Source organism: Myotis nattereri, assembly GCF_964212035.1.
Source record: "Myotis nattereri genome assembly, chromosome: 8".
Taxonomy (NCBI): domain Eukaryota; kingdom Metazoa; phylum Chordata; class Mammalia; order Chiroptera; family Vespertilionidae; genus Myotis; species Myotis nattereri.
Genome location: NC_138083.1, coordinates 70,561,922 through 70,583,067, shown reverse-complemented (window position 1 = coordinate 70,583,067; position 21,146 = coordinate 70,561,922). Strand labels below are relative to the sequence as shown.

At 53.1% G+C, this 21,146-nt stretch overlaps 1 protein-coding gene across 1 annotated transcript in view; it reads right to left on the bottom strand.

Annotated features, from left to right (window-relative positions):
- Positions 1-7,964: 7,964 nt before the first annotated feature.
- Positions 7,965-21,146, bottom strand: part of JPH2 (junctophilin 2) — a gene marked incomplete at its 5' end in the record, with an annotated part of 60,871 nt that continues 47,689 nt past the window's right edge. The window contains 4 exons of the mRNA XM_081096463.1: positions 7,965-9,651; positions 10,922-11,016; positions 11,793-12,508; positions 13,688-13,806. Coding sequence (XP_080952589.1) covers positions 10,936-11,016; positions 11,793-12,508; positions 13,688-13,806 — 916 coding nt within the window. The 3' untranslated portion in view covers positions 7,965-9,651; positions 10,922-10,935. The remainder of the gene's footprint in view (positions 9,652-10,921; positions 11,017-11,792; positions 12,509-13,687; positions 13,807-21,146) is intronic.

Below are 21,146 nucleotides of genomic sequence, written 5' to 3'. Positions count from 1 at the left end.
GTGATTCACCACTATGCTTTAACTATGTTCAATTGGTAACAATGAAACTGGGGGTCACCACAGCATGAAGAACTGTATTAAAGGGTCGCGGCATTAGGAAGGTTGAGAACCACTGTCTTATAAGAAGAGACACCAGAGAGCTTCTCTCTCTCTGTCTGTCTCTCTGTCTGTCTCTCTGCCTTGTGAGGACACGAAGAAGACAGCCATCTGCCACCTGAGCTCTCACAGAAACCCGTGGCACCCTGATCCTGGACATCCCGCCTCTGGACTGTGAGGTGTGTCCTGTTGGCGAAGCCGCCGGTGGCATCCGATGGCGCCTGAGCTGAACGATTCCTCTGCGCGTCAGCAAGGGCTCGGAGGGGCCGGGAGAGCGGGGCAGGGCCCCGCGGCGCCCAGAGCAGCAGGACCGCGGGCTCAGCCGTGTGAAATCCTGCCGTGGGGCACCGACACAGTCATTTCATGCTGTTTTATAACAGCAATTAGCACCCACGTGGGAGGAAGAATGTTAAAGTCCAAGGTCCTTGACTTCAATTTAAAAACCTCAGCACTACACGTGCGTAGCTTAAAAGTCAGCCGTGTCACGCAGCTTACCACGACATGCTGTCCGCCGCCGTCCGACTCCACCAGCTCACCACACACTCAACTCCTCAAGCTCATTCCTCGGTTATTTAACAAATAAATATGCATATACTATTTATTTTTTACTGAGGTGACACTGGTTAATAAAATTATATGGGTTTCAGGTGTACAATTCTATAACACATCGTCTGTATATTGTATTGTGTGATCACCCCAAGTCTCTTTTCATCGGCTATTTCTTGGTTCACATTGTTTATGCATCTATTTTATCCTCCATCTAAGGCAGTGGTTCTCAACCTTCTGGCCCTTTAAATACAGCTCCTCACGTTGTGACCCAACCATAACATTATTTTCGTTGCTACTTCATAACTGCAATGTTGCTACTGTTACGAATCGTCATGTAAATATCTGATATGCAGGATGGTCTTAGGCAACCCCTGTGAAAGGGCCGTTCGACCGCCAAAGGGGTCGCGACCCACAGGTTGAGAACCGCTGATCGAGGGAACACCTGTAACACTACTGAGGGCCTAAGTGTCGGGCATTTCATACATCAAGTCCGTTTCATTTGATATAAAAGCCATTCACCCCATTTTACAAATGAGAAATCTGAGGCACAGAGATGGGACAACTGGTCCCAGAGCAAGTCAGTGGCAGAGCCAGAGTCTGGCCCCAAGTCTGTTGGCCTCCAGATTCACACACACACACACACACACACACACACACACACACACACACACACCGGGTTTCTCAGCCTTGGCATTACAGGCAGCGGGGCTGGGTAATTCGTTTGGGAGGCGTGAGGGCGCGGGGAGGCGCTATCCTGTGTGTCGTAGGAAGTTTAATGGCATCACTGGCCTCTCCGTGCTACGTGACCGTAGCACCCCAGTCCCCCAGGAGTGACAACCATCTATCTCCCCAGACGTTGCCACCTGACCTGTAGAAGGAAACACCACCCCAGCTGAGAACCACAGATGCCGCAGAAACTTCGGCTGGGCTTTTGGTTGCTGCCTTAGGCCAGGAAACAGGGTTCTGCCTTTCGGGGGTCCCGTCCTGTCTGATGCCCTCCCTACAGGGCTAGGGGTCCGTGGAGCCGAGGAGTCGTGCCACCTGCAGCACTCCACCTTTCTGAGCCACACTGCGTTTCCCAGGGCCCACAAGGGCTTGCGGCCAGTTCTCCAGGCTGCTAGGTGTGCCTTCCTGCCCCTGAGAGGCGGCTACGGTGTCGTCCAGGGCAGAGGGAGGTGGACGGAGCTGGGCGTGCACACCGTGTGGTCTGGACACAGGCACACCCACGGCCCCTCCGCTGCAGGAGGCTTCTGAGAGGAGGAGGGAGGTGGTGGGCTCTGGGCAGGGCCTCCCTTGGTACCTTGGCTGACCCTGTAAATAGGAGGCCGCCTGCTCCAGACCCCAGCTGCTGGTGGTCCTGGTAGGAATATGGGTATAGGTCACTCATTTGTGACACATCAGTTTAAGTTTATTCGCTTCTTTTTGTGGAAAAAAAAGGATTTAGTGCTCATACACCTCTCTCTTTGCTTCCTCTTCCCCTGTCCTCCCTACGAAGCTCCATAATAGGTGTGGTTAAATCAATACTCCGGGTTGACATCATTATTATGTAAACTCATGTTTACTGATGGGCCAAGTTGAGTTCTTTCATATTTTCCTCTTGAGTAAGTTTTTGTTTTTGTTCTTCTCGTGTGTAATTTTCCCGTGTCCCTCTTTTGTCCCCAAATCTCACAGCACTAGGCACTCACTCTGCCTATGGACCGACACTCGATGCCCAGTTTTCCGGCTTTCTCACAGCCTCACCACCGTCGCCGGAAACTTCCTTCCAATGCTACTGAGCAAATCCCTCTGCTCCTCTCCCCCGAAGGGTCTTCTCGCTGGTCCCATCTTCTCCTCTCTCGTGTGCTCCTCTGTTGTGCTGGAGCACAGCTGGGGCTAGCTTTCTGCGAGAAGGCGGATGGGAGAGAAATGCGCAGGTCTGCGCGTGTTTGTTCTCCCCTCACACTCGGCTGATAGTTTGACCAGCGAAGATGTCTGGGCTGAAAGTCACTTTCTCTGCGAATGCCGAGGCCTCACTGTCGTCTAGCTTCTGCAATGGCTGCTGGAACATCTAATGCGGCCCTGTTCCCCTCTTCCTGGCATGTTGCTTGCCTTCTCCCTCTCTCTGGTAGCGCTTAGCTTTCTCTTTGTTAAGTCTTGAAATCATACGTGGTGTCCATGTGGGCGGGTCTTTTCCATTATGCTGGCCGTAGGTAGACCCTTCCAGTCTGAAGAGGGACAGATGGCTCTCCCTCCAACTTCGGTCTCATTCCTGGACCAATGAGGTGAGGACTATTGTTAAGTGGCGAGTGTCTGCACAGTCCCAAGCTTTAAGTCCAATGTGTTTTAAGGCACCATGCTGGCCAAAACAAGTTTGCCAGCCAAACGCAGCCTCCAAGCCTCTAGTCTGTGCCATCCACTGAAGACATTGTCACGAGTATGGGCTTTGCCCTGGCCAGTTTGGCTCAGTGGATAGAGTGCCGGCCTGCAGACTGAAGGGTTCCAGGTTCAGTTCTGGACAAGAGCATGTACCTTGGTTGCAGACTCAATCTCTGGCCCTGGGAGGGGCGTGTGCAGGAGGCAACCAATCAATTATCTCTCTCACATCCATGTTTCTCTCTGTCTCCCTCCCTTCCACTCTAAAAATCAATGGAAAAATATCCTCAGGTGAGGATTTAAAAATTACAAAATAGTATGGGCTTTGAAGACAGACAGATGAGCAGACAGACCTGGTTTTGACTCTTAGCTTCTTATCTGTAAAATACAGTTTCAAATCATAGAGCTGTTGTAAGGAATATATGAAATAATGCAAGAAAAGTGCTTAGTGCAGGGCCTGGCATGTAGTAAAGGTTTAATTTATAATAGCTGTTATTGTGGTGAATCAGAGAATAGTCTATATATAATGAAAGGGTAATATGCTAATTAGACCAGATGTCTTCCGAACATCATTCTGGACATGCTTCCTGATGAAGCCGTGGCTGGAGGGAAGCCAGTGTCTGCAGCCTGGGGAAGGAAGGCCTACTCTTGCACGAATTTTCGTGCATCGGGCCTCTAGAGCCAATTCATGAGATTCCCTCACATTTGGAGCAGTGGTGCCACCTCGTGCTCATCATTAAGAACTGCAGCGCAGTGTAGCGAGCCTAACAGAGGTTTCAGAGCCAAGTTGGGCTTTAGGGTCAGACAACGGTATTCATCATCTCGGAAAAGAAAGCCAAGAAGCTTTGAGATGTTAATGGAAAGAGACAGGATTTGAACCAGCGGCGCGATTTCCTAGCTTCTGCACCAAACCACACTGCTGTTCTGCCACCACATAGCAGTGTCTGACCCACAGCCACCTGACTCCATCAAATACGGGGCTTCCCTTCTCTTGGTGGGCCAGCAAGACAGGGGCAGAGATTTTTAGGAGAGAACCAAGATGGCGGCATAGGTTAACGCCGGAGTTTGCTGCTTTGAACAACAACTTCAAAAGTGAAACTAAAAGACAGAACGGACATCACCCAAAACCACTGGAACGCTGGCTGAATGGAAGTCCTACAACTAGGAGGAAAGAGAAACGCATACGGACACTCAGAGGAGGCGCAGTGCTGAAGTCAAATTCTGAGGTGCGGAGTGCACGGAGCGGGCTGGCGGCGGAGGGCGCGGTTGGCGTTTTCAATCGGGAGGGAGTCGCAGACTCTGAGCTCCAGATACGGGCGAGTCTTTAGGGACCCAGACTCAAACGGGAGAAGCGGGACTGTCTGGCTTCGGTCAGAGCGAGTGCAGCTTTCTCTCCGAGGTTTGCAGCCATTGCTGGGACTCAGAGAGGCAGAGCCCCTGGGGACAGGACTGAGAGCCGCCATCACTGCTCTCTCCGGCCCACCCTATTGATCCTGTGCGACCCGCCCCGCCCAAGCCCTGCACAGAGGCATTTGCCGGATAGCCTCAGGCAAACGCCAGATTAGCACCTCCCTAGAGGACAGAAGTTCTCTCACTGCTGACACAGCTGATTCTCATAGCCACTTGGCCTGGAGGTCAAACCCTCCCTGGAATTAGCTACAGCAATCAAGATTTAACTATAAAACCACGAACAAAGACCACTAGGGGGTGCACCAAGGAAGCATAACAAAATGCGGAGACAAAGAAACAGGACAAAATTGTCAATGGAAGATCTAGAGTTCAGAACCACACTTTTAAGGTCTCTCAAGAACTGTTTAGAAGCCGCCGATAAACTTAATGAGATCTACAAGAAAACTAATGAGACCCTCGATGTTATATTGGGGAATCAACTAGAAATTAAGCATACACTGACTGAAATAAAGAATATTATACAGACTCCCGACAGCAGAACAGAGGAGCGCAAGAATCAAGTCAATGATTTGAAATGCGAGGAAGCAAAAAACACCCAACCGGAAAAGCAAAATGAAAAAAGAATCCAAAAATGCGAGGATAGTGTAAGGAGCCTCTGGGACAGCTTCAGGCGTACCAACATCAGAATTATAGGGGTGCCAGAAGATGAGAGAGAGCAAGATATTAAAAACCTATTTGAAGAAATAATGACAGAAAACTTCCCTCACCTGGTGAAAGAAATGGACTTACAGGTCCAAGAAGCGCGGAGAACCCCAAACAAAAGGAATCCAAAGAGGACCACACCAAGACACATCATAATTAAAATGCCAAGAGCAAAAGATAAAGAGAGAATCTTAAAAACAGCAAGAGAAAGAAACTCAGTTACCTACAAGGGAATACCCATACGACTGTCAGCTGATTTCTCAACAGAAACTTTGCAGGCCAGAAGGGAGTGGCAAGAAATATTCAAAGTGATGAATACCAAGAACCTACAACCAAGATTACTTTATCCAGCAAAGCTATCATTCAGAATTGAAGGTCAGATAAAGAGCTTCACAGCTAAGGAAAAGCTAAAGGAGTTCATCACCACCAAATCAGGATTATATGAAATGCTGAAAGGTATCCTTTAAGAAGAGGAAGAGGAAGAAAAAGGTAAAGATACAAATTATGAACAACAAATATGCATCTATCAACAAGTGAATCTAAGAATCAAGTGAATAAATAATCCGATGAACAGAATGAACTGGTGAATATAATAGAATCAGGGATATAGAAAGGGAATGGACTGACTATTCTTGGGGGGGAAAGGGGTGTGGGAGATGCGGGAAGAGACTGGACAAAAATCGTGCACCTATGGATGAGGACAGTGGGTGGGGAGTGAGGGCGGAGGGTGGGGCGGGAACTGGGAGGAGGGGAGTTATGGGGGGAAAAAGAGGAACAAATGTAATAATCTGAACAATAAAGATTTAATTTAAAAAAAAAAAAAAAGACAGGGGCAGAGAGAGCGGGAGGGAGGGAGATGTTCAGCCTCCACAGGCACAGTCAGAATTTTGCACAAAGAAAAAACATTAAGAGCCTATTTTAGTTTCAGCATATGTGCACGTTTTGTGTTGTACAGTTTAGGTATTGTTTGCATTGTATGTTAGAGGGTAGATATAATTTTTTGTTAGAGGCTCCATCTAATTTTTTCCATTTAAGGTTGTAATCTGGTTGTAATCTGGCTGGCTTTCTATTACATGCAGCCAAACATCTCTTGCAGCACAGCCCAATCCTCTGTGGCTCCATCAGAGATTATGAAAATTCCCTTCTTGCCACAAATCCCAAATCTGAACCCACAGCTCCAGGGCCCCTCCCTTTCTCTTCGTGGATGAGTCCTGCTGAGACCCCAAGCCAGTGGTCAGTGATCATGGGCCTGGGCATTGCCCACAAGGTGGTTTTTAGTTCCCTTCAGCACAAGCACCTGAAATGAATCCAGTCAGAGCGGAGGACCAAACTGCCTGGAGCTGCCATTGGCCTGGACTGGAATAGACACCAACCAGGCTGCACCTGGGCCACCAGGGGGCGCCCGGCTCCGACCAATCTTACCTGACTCCCAGGTTCCAATAGGGGCTCAGGAATGAGCCTCCTTTTAAACCACCCAAGGTGATTTTAATATACCCATCCTGCTGTCCCTAACCCCTCTCTCCCATTACACACACACACACACACACACACGCACACGCACACGCACACGCACACGCTCACGCACACACAGCCAGTCTACAGACCAGCCAACTGGGCTGGCTGCCCACCCCTTCCTTGTTGATTGTATTTTCAAAGTCCTGGGGATTAGAACTCTCTCCTCATTCCACTCCTCCAAGCCCATCCTTCTTTCTGGCGATCTTTAGGTCATTCTGGGGTTCTGAAAACGTCTTGATCGCCGTAATACACGTCCTTCGATGCTCACAGCTGTCCTGCCAGGGAACAGGTGAGGGCGCGGACTACGGCCTCCCTGGCAGCAGAAACTGAGGCACGGTCGGATGCGATGGCCGACACACAGCGAGTCACCGGGGGCACCGGGGAGAGAACCAGGCCACCAAACCCTCCTGGACCCGCCTGAATTCCAGCCCACTGACGGGCGAGGGGCCTCTCCGACAACCATGTCACCTGGGCTGCGTCTTTGGGAGAAACTTAATGGAAAGTGTTGATTCACAAACAGGTCAAGACAACTGCTTTCCTGCCACTGACTTGCTGTGCCACCTGGGGCAAGTCTCTCTGCGCCTCTGGAGACTCTGAAGATGGCCCCTGGGCCCCCCTCTGAGACATCCTGTGGCCTTCTCACTGGGGTCTGAATCATCTCCACCCCTTTGGGGCTTCCCAGGTCTTCGATCAAAACGCCCAGGGCTAATGGTAGCACTGTCGTGCAACAGTAGTGATGACACCAATCTCCATTCTCAACTGCTTTCTATAGCTGGGCCCCCATAAGCTTCAGCGTTTAATGTAATCCTTACCACCACCCCAGGAGCTACCTGGTTCTATTACCTTTCCCCATTTACCCGAGGACACACTTAGAGAGAGGGAGAGAGAGAGAGAGAGAGAGAGAGAGAGAGAGAGAGAGACAGACACCCAGGTATATGCCCTGACCAAGAATCAAACAGGTTACCTTTCCATGCACAGGACGAAGCTCAATCAACTGAGCCGCTCCGGCTGGGCGCCTTCCCCATTTTATAGATAAGGAAACTGAGGCTCAGAGAAGTAAAATAGGTAGGTGAGACTGGAGCCCCGGAAGACCTGACCTCAAAGGTGGGCTCTTTCTTCTACCATATGCTGCTCAGGGAAGCTTCTGGAACTCAGCTTTAGAGATTCAGGGTCTGCCCAGCAAAGTCTGTGGTCCCTGAGCTGCCCCTCGCAAGGTATTATGGGAACTGTAAGACAGAGATGGAGCCCAGACCAGGATGGCCCAGGGCCCCCAGCCTCTCACACTCCCTCCACCAGTCCCGCATCCCGGGCCCACAAGCAGACGCCGCAGCCCCGCCGGAGCCTGTGAGCAGATGCAGATTTATTATCGCACAGATTGCAGCATCCTGAACCCTTGCCCCAAACACCAGCCCCCAAACCAGGCCTGGAAGCTGACAGCCTGGGCCAGACCAAGAAACCTGGACAACGACCCAGAGCCCAGGCCTGGAGCCTGGCAGCCCTCAGCAGTGCCCAACCTGCCCCTGATTCCCTAGGAGTCCAGAAAAGCCCAAACACAGAGGCAGAGCCACGGGCCCTGGCCAGTGGAGGATGGCGAATCCGCAGGCTTCTCTCCACAGAAATGCAGTCCATGACCCAGCCACACGGCGAGGCCCCCGCAGGGCTGAACGGCAAGTGTGAAGCTGGACAGAGGTCCCAAGTATTGAGGGGGAAGGGAAAGCACACCCATCAGAAGGCACTTCAGGCCGCAGAGCTGGCCTAGGGAGGCCGGGCCACCATTCCACGGCCCCCGGGTCCACAGGAACAGAGGGAAGGAGAGCAGCAGCCGGTCAGCTCTGCCTGGACGTCACTGTCCCGTCCTTCCCGCCTGGGGGCCGGGAACGTTCACTCCATCCGCCCAGGGGCAGCTTCTGCCAGCCCTCAGCTTCTACCCACCGCAGCCAGCACAGGCCCGAGACCCAGGTGGTGCCAAACATCAGTGATGAGCTGCATGCAAACCTCTCTGCCACGCAAGCCGGGGGCTCGTCATCACACAGACGCACCGGGTGGGAGCCTTGGACCCGGTCCTCTCCCTGGGAAACGCTTGCTGACAAGCAGCCTGTCTTCAGCACCTGCCTGAACGTCTGGCCCAGGGGAATCTGTCTGGGCTTCCAAGAGCTTCCATGTGCAATGTCCCCTGAGCCTGCTGCGGGCCCTGGTGGGGGAAGCGGCCAAACCAACTCACCGGGCATCACAGCAGCTTTATCTCGCCAGCCCAGGCTCTGGCACGGTGACCTCCGCACCCTGAGCACACTTGAAACGCTAAGTTCAATGCCAGCCTCAGGCTCAGACACACCCAAACACAGGGGCCATCCTAACTCCCCAGCCCCACTCCCTGGCCACCTGGTCAGTAGCTTCCTAGCCAAAGGCTCCAGTGCCTCCCGTCTCCTCCTCTTCCGTTGGTCCGGAAGGGAAGCTAGCTGGACAGGTGGGAGGAGACAGGAGCACTGCATTCGGGGATACTCAAACAGAGCATGTCCATTTCCTCTACTGTCATCCAGAACACCTGTAAGCAGGGGACAGAGTGTGTGCTGGGTCAAGACCATCTGAGAGCGTCTCCCTCACGGCTGGCCCACCCAGGGAGCTGTCAGCCCAGCAGCCAGAGGTTAAGTTAAAGCAGGAGAGGAGGAACAAGAAAGGGACTGGGATTTCATATTAATACTCTGGTTTGGTGACTTCTCCCAAAACACACAAAGCCCAGGGAGGGGGTGACCTACGGACAAGGTGAGGGAGTGGATGAGGATGAGGGACAGGAGCAATCAGGGCTTTCCCTGCCCCTGGGCAAAGCTCTAGGAGGGTTTCCAGCACATTCTATCCCTCTGGGCACCTCCATCACCCAGCACGGGCACCATGGGAGGCCTCCTTAAATGTCTGCAGCGTGGGTGTGAGCTGGGACCCAGGGCTCCGGGTCCAGAGTCCAGTCCTCCTTGGCCACCCTGCCCAGCACTGCAGAAAGGTGGGTGTCTGTGTCCTCAGCAGGAACTCCTGGCTCTGCAAAGAGACAGCGAGAAGGTCAGGTGAGGGAAGGAGGGAGGGTACACAGAGGCTGGGCCAGGTTCAAGGCAGGGTTCAAGCCTCGGGCTTGATCTTCTCTGGGGCAAGATACCTGCCCCACGGCTCTGACTCAGTGGATCAGACACAGTTCATTTTCCCTCCAGATGCTGCCTCTGCTCACTTGCAGGTGCTGTTCCCTTTGCCTGGTTCACGCTTCCCTTCCTCTCTCCTCCCCACTGCCAACAGCTGACCCCCTCCCTCCTTCAGGTCCCTGCCGCACTCATTCCCAACCCCCTGTGAAACACACATGTACCCCAGGCGGCACCTACAGGCTAATGTTGTCATTGGCTGTTTACATGGTGACAGGACAGGGATTCCTTCTTCTCGGGGACTGAGGTGGATCCCCCAGCCCACACTAAGCTAGGACCTGGGAGGAGGGCCTTCGGGGGGACAGGCAGGAGGCAGACACCCTGTTAGCATCACCAAGCACAGGACTTACCCTGTAAAGACTAGTCCTAGCAGGAGAAAGATTTTATTTGTCTGGTAGATACTTCAGCCTGAGACCAGTGAGAACCACTTATCCTTTAACCCAGCCCACTTCACCTCCTTCTCACGGGACCTTACCCAGACCGCCCTCCCAGCTCCATCACAGGGAGAAAACCAATGGACGGAACCAACTGACTGACAGAGGGTTTCAGGAACGCTGGGGGCTGGGGGGTGAGAGAGAAAGAGAGGCGGAGAGAAGAGGGTGCGGCCATCCCAGCTGACCTCACCCCAGACCTGTGAGGGTCTGGGGAGCCAGGGCAAGAGCTGTTTTGCTTGACATTTGAGCTGCGAGACTGTTACATAATGAGCTGCAAATTAAGGGTTTACTCCCACTGTGTTCACCCCATTTCTCATTCCCTAGGAGTCCAGGAGTGAGTCCCTACTGTCTCCCTAGATCCCAGCAAAGCAGTTGCTCAGTAAATGTTTGTCTAATGAATGGATAATGAGAGAAGCCCCCAGTGCTCACCTGGTAGAAACCAGGTGCTCACAAATGTTGAGCTAATGAGAGGTGCACGTGGTGTGTGTGTGTGTGTGTGTGTGTGTGTGTGTGTGTGGCATGATCTATCAAATCCACATTCTAGATCCCTGCCTCTGATGGGGGGTGGGGCTCAATTAACCATAAGATGAAGGCCCAGGAGGCAACAGGCCGTTTTTTCCAGCAATTCCAACACCCTGGTGCCCAGAACTTTCGATGAGCTCCCACCCCCTCCCCCAGCCTCACCTGGCAGACGAGGGTCAGGTCAGGAGGTGAACGAACAGGATAGCCAGGCCGATGTTAAGCAGGATCACCATGCAGATGAGGACGGTGTTGGGGACCTGGGAGCAAGGGAGAGAGGCTGCCTGCGTCCCCATGGCCTCTGAACCACCCCCTCCTCCCCTCCCCATCACTACAGGGCGGACAGAAAGCAGGAACCTCGGAAGGGCCCTCCTGAGAGCACCGCCCCCCCGCCCCCCGCCTGCTCCCTGCTGTGTCCAGCACCAGGACGGAGGCCACCAGAGCTGGAAGAGTTCTTGAAAATAATTAACTGAACCACTCAGGGTCCCGGGACGGGCAAGGCCGTGTCCCAAGCACTCGGCGGGCAGTGCTGGGCTTGGAACCCAGGAACGGGCCTTCCCTCAAAGTCCTCCGGGGCTGCATTCATCAGATCCTAGGAGCCTAGTGTCACTGTCACTGCAATTCCTACCTAGGTCCTAGCCTCCTCTAACAAGCCCTAGTGGGCCCTTCCCGGCCCACCCCCCCACTCCCCCCAGGTAAGCCGTCCCTGCTACACCTTGTAGAAGAGGATCCCCCTGGTCCTGCAGATGCACCCCTCACTCCCGGCCATGCCAGCTGTTTAGGCTCCCAGCTGCCCCAGGCTCCAGAGAACTGCCCCCTGCTGACCAGATAAAGGTCCACAGGCCAGGCCTCTGTCCCGCCATGGGGGACTCTGCAGTGTAACATGCTCCCAGATCTCCCAGGGATCAGGCTGTCCCTGACTGAGCCCACATCCCTGTTGGGGTTCCCCCAGCCCAATCCCGTGCCATCACCGCCCCCCGCCCCCCACCCCGCAGCAAGCCACCCTCCCGGGACCCTGCCCCTGCAGCAGCCTCACCTCCTCCACTTCCACCTCGGCCCCCGCCGCCAGCGCCGCCTCCTTCCGAGACTTCTTCTTGGCCGCAGCCTTGGTCAGCCCTCGGGCCTCAGTCTTGCGGGCCTTGGCCTTGGGCTCGGCTTTGGGGACGATGGGCTTGGGCTCCAGCTTGGCGGGCGTCTCCGGCGCGGGCTCCGGGGCCCGGAGCGCGGGGGCCTGCACCGGGGCGGCGCCCGGGGACGGGGGCGCGGAGTCGGACCCGGAGACCTCGGACGCCGGCTCCTCCTCGCAGGGCGGCGGCGCGGAGGGCCCGGTGCGCACGGCGTAGCTGTGGTAGCCCTGGTAGAGCGCCACCTCCGGCTCCCGCGACGGCGCGGGCGGCACCTGCAGCGCCTCGATGGCCATGTGCTCGGTGGCGGGGCGCGCGGGGCTGAGGCGGCCCCCGGACGGCGTGGCGGGCCGGCTGCCCTCGGTGCCCGACTCGCCGTTCCAGGCGCCCGGGCTCAGCAGGCCGTCCTTGGCCGCCCCCGGGCGGGGCCGCTTGGGCTGCGGGGGCGTCCCGGCCGGCGACGGGGGGCCGCCCTCGGGCCGGGGCGTCTCGCGCTCGTGCAGCTGCGGGCTCTCGCGGGGCCGCCCCGGGAGGCCCGCGGCGCCGGCGCCCCGGCCGGGGGGCTCCAGCAGGCTCTCCGAGTTCTCCAGGATCTCCTGCAGCAGCCGGCGCTTCTGGTATTCCGGGCCTGCGGGAGGTAACGCGGCGCGGGTTCGAACCCGGGCCCACCGCCCGGTACGGTGCCCTGGGCAAGCTGCTCAGCCGCGCCGAGCGCCTACCCACCAGCTACCGTGAGCCACATGTTTCCAAACACTGACTCGCCTGATGGTGTTAGTAACCCTGTGGGTCGATGTTATTGGCCTCTATTTTACAGATGACGAAAGGGAGGCTCAGAGAAGCGAAGTCATTGCCCAAAGGCGCCCAGATGACAAAGGGCAGAGCCGGGACGAGCGCCCAGGGAGTCTGGCGCCGGACTTTACGCTCTTAACGGTCACCCTGGTCTCTTTCCATTCCCTTATCTGAAAAATTGGCCCAATCATGCCTATTTCATAAATACTAGTAAAAGGATTACCAGTAGTTAGGTGAAAAAAATGCAGGGCCTGTCCCACCCAAGGCAGAGGCAGCCAGCCAGTGTCGCTCTTCCTGGGACCAGCAGGGGGAGCGCTGGGACCAGAAGCGACTTAGCCTCGCAGGCCCAATTCCGTGTTCCCAGCTCTTTTTAAAAAATATATATATTTTATTGATTTTTTACAGAGAGGAAGGGAGAGAATTAGAAACATCGATGAGAGAGAAACATAGATCAGCTGCCTTCCGCACACCCCCTACTGAGGATGTGCCCGCACCCTAGTGACGGGAATCAAACCTGGGACCCTTCAGTCCACAGGCGGACGCTCTATCCACTGAGCCAAACTGGTTAGGGCTTCCCAGCTCTTTTATCTAGTTTACCCTTGGTCTCCTTGCTGCAGCCAGAATCATGTTTAGAAAACAAATCTAATCAGGCCACTCACCTTAAAACCCTCCATGCAGAGAACAGCAATACCCCACTCTGGGGGGCTCCCGTCACTCTAAGTACAAGGTCTGTATCAGAGCCAGGAGGTCCTCCTTACTCTGCAGCCTCATTTCTCAGGAAGAAGAGACAGCCTGGAGCGGGTCCAGTCTGCAACTGGGGGCCTCTGATACCCCCACCACATCTCAGCACGAGTCCTGTGTCAGACCACCCCATGCCTGCATCATGCCCACAGCTTCTAGAACTCACAGGCTATCGTGAACACACTTGGGCATCTCAGCTTTCCAGCAAAGAAAAGTGTCCGCCCTTGGGGACCTCCCCCCACCCTGTCCTGCCTGTCCCCTCCTCGGCTGGCCCTACCTGGCTGGTAGAAGTCTGGAGCCAGCTCCCTGGCCAAACTGCGGGCAACGTTGCACTCTTGGTTGGCAGCCAGGGCGGCCTGTTCTGCAGCCTCAGCTTTGGCCTTGGCATGGCTTGTCCTAGGAGACAACATGATGGAAACTCAGCATCCTTCCGGAAAACCAGCCCTCTGTCCCTTCTCCCCAACTCTCAAAGAGACACCTTGGACGGAGCATTCATTCACTCAGGCTGTAATGAATATTTATTGAGGCCTGTGGCCCAATACTGTGCATTCCCCAGACCATTTCCTCTTCTTTCTGGGCATATAGGTAGGCATTTCCCAGCCTCCCTTGCAGCTAGGCACGGTCAGGTGACTGAGTCCTAGGTAATGCATTGTGGGAAGGAGTGATGTATGCTCTTTCCAGGCCTGGACCATAAAAACTTCTCCTATGATTCTCTGTTTCCTCTCTTTTGTCTCCTGTTGCTGGTGAAATGCAAAGGAGGCCAAGGCCCCAGAACAGGGTACTTGATCTTTTTTGTGTCACAGACCCCTTTGGCATCCGGTGGCACCTATGGACCCTTTCTCAAAATGTTTTAAAATGCAAAAAGGATATATGATTACAAAAAGATGCCATTATATTGACCCGCAGTTATCAAAATATTTAAAGGACCACATTTGTAATACAATATATTCTTTATTAATATATTAAACAAAATACTAGCAGGTCTATTACCTACTGCAATTTTAAAGTACAGATTAGCATAACGGATAATTCAAGGGTCTGCAACAATGGTAATGTGACATGTGATTTCTACTGGTGACAGCGTCACAGATACACTAGTACAGGGGTCGGTCCTCAAACTACGGCCCGCGGGCCACATGCAAATACAAATATTGTATTTGTTCCCTTTTTGTTTTTTTACTTCAAAATAAGATATGTGCAGTGTGCATAGGAATTTGTTCATAGTTTTTTTTTTTAAACTATAGTCCGGCCCTCCGAGGGACAGTGAACTGGCCCCCTGTTTAAAAAGTTTGAGGACCCCTGCATACTACTGTAGTTTATTGCTTATTTCCATGATTGAGGAAAATGCTAAGTTTCAGTTAGAGGCTGATAAAAATGAAGATGTAGCTTTCCCATCTGTGGTAAACGCTTGGTGCTCCACCAGGATCCCTTTAGTGGGCAGATGTACCCACCCCTAGGTGCTGTACTCCCTGCTAATGGCTCATTGCTGTCCCATAGAATTGCAACCAATAGAAGACACCTTGCTCCAAGGCCAAAACAACCTCTCTACCCTGCAAACAGGCAGGCAGCCCAAACCCAATGACTGATGACACTCCAGTTCCCTCTTGCACCTAGAGGAACCAACTCTATGGTACAAGCCAGGCTCAAGAGTGCCTGTGGGGTCAGGTTAAAGCAGGATGCCAGGTAAGACCACATCCTGCTTAGCCATTCCCTGTCCAATCCTGCTTCTTTCACTGCCCTCTCTCCTGAGAGTGTTTCCTCATTAAACCATGTGCACAAAAATCTCCACCTCGGACTCAGCTTCTAGGGAATCTAACCTAAAACAGCATCCAAGTCCGTGGACTCCCTGGATTGCATCCAGAGAACCCTCTGTGGACTCCACTTTAAGAAACACTGTGGAAGGAACCTGGGTCCATAAATGACTATAACACAGAGCAAAGTCCCCTCCCACCGTCCCACACTGGAATGTTTAAGCATTAAATTTAAACATTAAATGTAGAACATTTAAGCAAGTCTTAAACGTGTATTGCATTAAACACCTGAGATTCAAGGGATGCTTATTTCAGCTGTTAGTCTAGACCAGTGATGGCAAACCTTTTGAGCTCGGCGTGTCAGCATTTTGAAAAACCCCAACTTAACTCTGGTGCCGTGTCACATATAGAAATTTTTTGATATTTGCAACCATAGCAAAACAAAGACTTATATTTTTGATGTTTATTTTATATATTTAAATGCCATTTAACAAAGAAAAATCAACCAAAAAAATGAGTTCGCGTGTCATAGGTTCGCCATCACTGCTCTAGCCTGATTAATAGAAGCACCTACTAAAACAGTAACAGCCCCATTGATGAATGCGCTGGCACCGCTCTAAAGGAACTAGGAAAATATCTCACGTAATCATCACAATGCCTTAAAAAGCCGGTGCTGTCATTGTTTTCCCTATTGTACAGAAAGGGAAACTGAGGCGGGGAGAGGTTAAACGTGCCCCTGGCCACAGAGTCATGAGTGCAGGAGCTGGGAATGTGAGCCTGGTGACTCCAGACCTGTGTGCATGAGCAGGTGCCATGCGTGACCAGGAGCTGAGGACAGAGACCCCGGTGGACGAGAAAAGCCCACTCCCTGCCCTCGTCAAACAAACAACAAAAATCTATAATAATAAAAGCGTAATAAGCTAATTAGACCAGACAGCCAAATGACCTTCCGGACGTCCTTCCGGACGAAGCTGAGGCTGCGAGGGCCGAGCCCCTTGCAGGACTTTCGTGCATCGGGCCTCTAGTTATTTAATAAACTGGAACTGGATTGAAAGTACTTCACTGTGGGCCATTGAGATGTGCCATGAAGGAAGAATAGAGAAGGCAATGAAAATGTAGAGGAGAGACTTGTTAGAGATGGGAGGGGGTGTCAGGGAAGGCTTCCTTGAGGATGTGACATCTGCGGTGAGACCTGAAGACATACTTCAATTAGGCCCCTAAGAGGTGAGGTGGGGACAGCAAGCCAGGGAGAGGGAAGAGCATGTGCAAAGGCCCTGGGAGGGGCAAGAGCACAGTGCCTTGGGGAACTGAAAGGTCAAATTAGTGCTCACATGTGCAGTGAGTTAATTCCTCAGCCAGCGGTGCCCCTGTATCTCTGTATCTCAATCTCCAGCACAGAATTGGGCCCCCAATAAGGGAGGTACGTTTTACTAAGCTCCTACCATGTGCCAAGCCCTTTATGTTGTCCCTTTTGATCCTCAAAACTTCCTGGGGGGTAGTTTTTACTGTCCCCACTTCACAGGTGGGGAAACTGAGTCTCAGACAGGTACACTGCCCAAGGATGCAAAATAATAGTTAACACAAAGTATTTACTATATGCCAAGGACTTTACAGAAATTAACTCATTTAATTTCCCCAATAACTGCATGTGGCAAATGTTATCGCCATCACCCCCCCTTTACAGAGGAGAAATCCAGGCCACAAGAGTGCTTTTATGGCTCTCGCCCAAACTTACACAGCCAGCAAGTGACAGAGTGAGATTTTGAACCAAGGCATTCTGGGAGCTGGAGTCTGTGTCCTTAACCACAGGCTATGCTTCCACTCGATAGTGAGTAGTGGAGCCGGCTGGAGTGGCTCAGTTGGTTGAGCATCATCTCATGTACTAAAGGTTTGACTCCTGGTCAGGGCACATGCCCGAGCTTCATGCTCAATCCCTGGCAGGAGGCATGTAAGAGGCAGCCGGCAGCCGATCAATGTTTCGCTCTCACATTGATGTTTCTCTTTCACTCCCTCTCCTTTCATCTCTCTCTCTACTTCAATAAAAAATATTTTTTAAAAATAGTGAGTAGTGGAGTTCAAGCCCAGAACTACCTGAGCTCCAAGCCCCTGGCCGCTCCACTCTGCCATAATAATGTTTCCTGAAGGAGAGCATGTTTTACCGAATGGAAGTATACATAAACGAATGCACCATGCACCTATGTAAGGCAAGGGGGCAGCATAGGGGACAGTTCAGAGTGTGGCTTTGCAGTCAGCAGCCCTGGACTCCAATTTTCGCTCTGCCAAGGCTGGGGCCAGGCTGACGCAAAAAGCCATCCACCTCGGACTCTAAATTTAGGGGGATGCCAAAAAAATTGGTAATTGAGATACATAATATTTTAATGAGATATTTTTAAAAGTCAAAATTCATGCAAAGAAAAATCTTAGATGAAAAGCTATAACAAGTTTAAATAAAGATCAGGTCAGACCCAGCACTTGCACGAGTCCCCCTTGCTCTCCTCACCTCTGTCCCAACACCACTGGGACTCTAGGACCTCGGGTGAGTGAGTGGCTTTGCCTCTCTGTGCCTCAGTTTCTTCAACTGTAGGATAATAATTCTCCCCTCTTGGAGGTGCTGTGAAAATGGAGAGGCCGCACATGAAAGCGTGTAACGGCCCAAGATGGGCTGAGTGATGATGATGATGACGATGATAATGGTGTTGTCGGTGGTGGCTGTGGTGGCTGTGGTGGAGGAGGAGGAGGAGGAGGAGGAAGAGGAGGAGGAGGAGGAGGAGGAGGAGGAGGAGGAGGAGGAGGAGGAGACATTTGTGACATCAAAACTCACTGTGCTACATGCATTTCCCAGGCTCATGTTTGCCGGTCCATGGGTACGTGTGATTCAAAGTTCTAAACTTTTCAGAGACACGTACGTCTCTGGAAACCTGAAACCCCAGGTGGGGGGAGCAGGGAACGGGCTGGGCAAACCTTCCAACTGAGAAAATGTCCTTTTTTGGTAAAGCGAGCTGGTGAGCTGGCTCCTGGTGCTCTGAGGCTCTGCTGCTGGGTCCTAGGCCCAATGGCAGCCTTCATACTGCGCCCTGGAGGATTCTCAGGCGGGGGCGGGGGGGGGGGGTCATCTGTGGACCCTCCACGGAGCCAGAGAGGGGTGGCCACACAACACACTCCTCTGCCCATGTCCAGCAGTCTGGCCAACGGATTCCTTTATCAGCCCCCCTCTTCATTGCCTGCGATTTCTGGTATGGCTCCCCAGTGTCCCAGCCTTCAAGCCAGGAGTCCCAGCATTCTCCTGCACCCTCCCTCCTCATCTCCTTTCAGCATCCACAACCATCAATCACCACCTCTTGTCTCTTCTGGTCCCCCTATGGCTCTTGAATTTGCCCGTCTCTCCATTCTTCTGTCACTTATCCTGTAAAGCCCCGCCCTCCCCTCCCCAACGCCCCCCCCCAACCCCCCGCCCCCCCCCCACCTGCCATCCCTGCCTCCAGGCCCGCTCCCTTCCACTGACTGCATGCAAAGGCACTAGTGGTGCCTGGTGAGCCTGCTTAACCCAGACAGCCGAGGGCTTCACCTGTTGCTTAAAGTCTTTGCAAGGCTTCCTGTGGTGCTCAACGTACAGCCCTCATTACTTGGCACGGCCGGCCTTCAGGCTCTCGCACCCTGGGCCGGAGACAGTCTCGGGGGGGTTATACCTGGCAGCTCACAGGTGAAGACAGGCTGTTACCCAGAGGACCCTCTTCTAGTTCAGTGCCTCGCAGTGCAGTGCACCCTCCCCAGCCTCCCAGCATCCGGGGGCGTGTTGGAAATACAGATTCTCGGGCTCCGCCCCAGACCCGCCGCCCTAGAATTTCTGGGGAGAAGCCTGGGAAGCTGTTTGAGAAGCCCTGCAGATGCTTCCGCTGCTCACTACCGTTTGAGAAGCGTGTGCTAGACAGACAGAGCGAGATCCAGCTCTGGCTAGTGCAGTTCCAGCCTGCTCAGCCCCTGGGAGCCTCGGGGATTTCTCCCGAAGCACCAGGATCTCTCCCAGGTCCTGCCAGGCAAATGCAGGAGCCATTTCTTCTGCTGTGACCACTGACGGTGTCAGGGATGAGTCCTCTGGGCGAGGATGGCTCTGACCCCGCTGGGTGCAGGGAAGGAGCAGTAACTGGGGCAGAGGGAGGGGCAGGGATCAGTCACTCTTCTTGATTTCATTCGGATGATCTTTCTTCTCTTTCGTCAGCAGGGTTAAAAATAAGACTGGTGGTTCAGGGATAGGGGCAGGGTCTGAACCCCAGGGAACCACTCCTGGAGCATCCACCCCCTCACCTGCCTCCTATCCCATCCCAGACCCCTCATTGCCTGGCGACAGCCGGCCTTGCTGCCCAGTTGTCTCCCCAGGCCCTGATGGCTTCTTTGGGCTCACCCCTGACACCCCGCCTTTGCTCCTAGAATGCTTTCTCCCCTCCTTCCAACTCCCAGCCCTAAAGACCAGCTCAAGACCCTTCTATGTATGGATTCATTCATTTCATACAACTTCATGGAGTACCTGCTACATGGCAGGCACTGTCCTGGTACTGTGGATACAATAACAAACCAGGCATCAAAAAATCCCTGTAGAGCTCCCATTCTTTTGCAGAGGAGGGGTCGGCAAATCACAGGCACAGGCTAAATCCAGCCAGCTGCCTGTTTTTATACCGCCTGTGAGCTAACAATGGTTTTTATATTTTTAAACAGTTGGGGGGAAAAACGGTAATATTTTCTGACACGTGAAAATTTCATATGACATTCAAATTGCAGTGTCCATATAAATAAAGTTTCACTGGAACACAGCCACACCCATTTGTTTATCTATTGTCTAGAGTTAAATAGTTGCCATGGAGACTGTATGACCTGCCAAGTCAAAAATATTTACACTCTGGCCAGGCCAGTGTCACTCAGTGGTTAAGCATCAACCCATGAACCAGATCACAGTTTGATTCCTGGTCAGGGCACATGCCCAGGTTTCAGGTTTGATCCCCAGTAGGGGATGTGCAGGAGGCAACCAATCAATGATTCTCTCTCATCATTGATGTTTCTCTCTCTCTCTCTCTCTCTCTCTCTCTCTCTCCAAAATCAATAAAAATATTTTAAAATATGAAGGGAATATCCTGTTTAAAAAAAAAATTACAGTTCGGCCCTTACAGAAAACGTTTGTCAGCCCCTGTTCTAATGTATTTACTCAACAACTGCCTCTTCTACTACTATTATTAATAACCAGAGGCCCGGCGCACGAATTCGTGCACCAGTGGGGGGTCCCTCGGCCTGGCCTGCAGGATCGAGCCAAATCTGGCTCTCTGACATCCCCTGAGGGGTCCCAGATTGCAAGAAGGTGCAGGCCAAGCTGAGGGACCCCACCGGTGCACGAATGGGGCCAGGGAGGGACGCAGGAGGTTGGCCAGCTTGAGAGGGACCGTGGGAGGGCTCCAGGGTGTGTCCAGCCTGTCTAGCCCAGTCCCAATCAGCCGGACTCCAGCAGCAAACTAACCTACCAGTCAGAGCACCTGTCCCCTGGTGGTCAGTGCACGTCATAGGGACTGGTCAACTGGTCGACTGTCTGCCCCCTGATGGTCAGTGCACGTCTTAGAGAGCGGTTGAGCGGCCTTAGAATATCATTAGCATATTACGCTTTGGTTGGTTGAATGGACGACCTGCCGATCGGACACTTAGCATATTAGGCTTTTATTGTATAGGACTAGAGGCCCGGTGCACAAAAATTTGTGCACTCGGGGAGGTCCCTCAGCCCAGCCTATGCCCTCTTGCAGTCTGGGACCCCCTTGGGGGATGTCCACCTGCTGGCTTAGGCCCACTCCCTGGAAGATCGGGCCTAAGCTGGCAGTCAGACATCCCTCTGGCAGCCTGGGAGCCCTTCGGGGATGTCCACTTGCCAGTGGGGAGCAGGCGTAAGCTGCAGTCGGACATCCTTAGCACTACTGAGGAGGCGGGAGAGGCTAGCGCCACCACCGCTGTGCT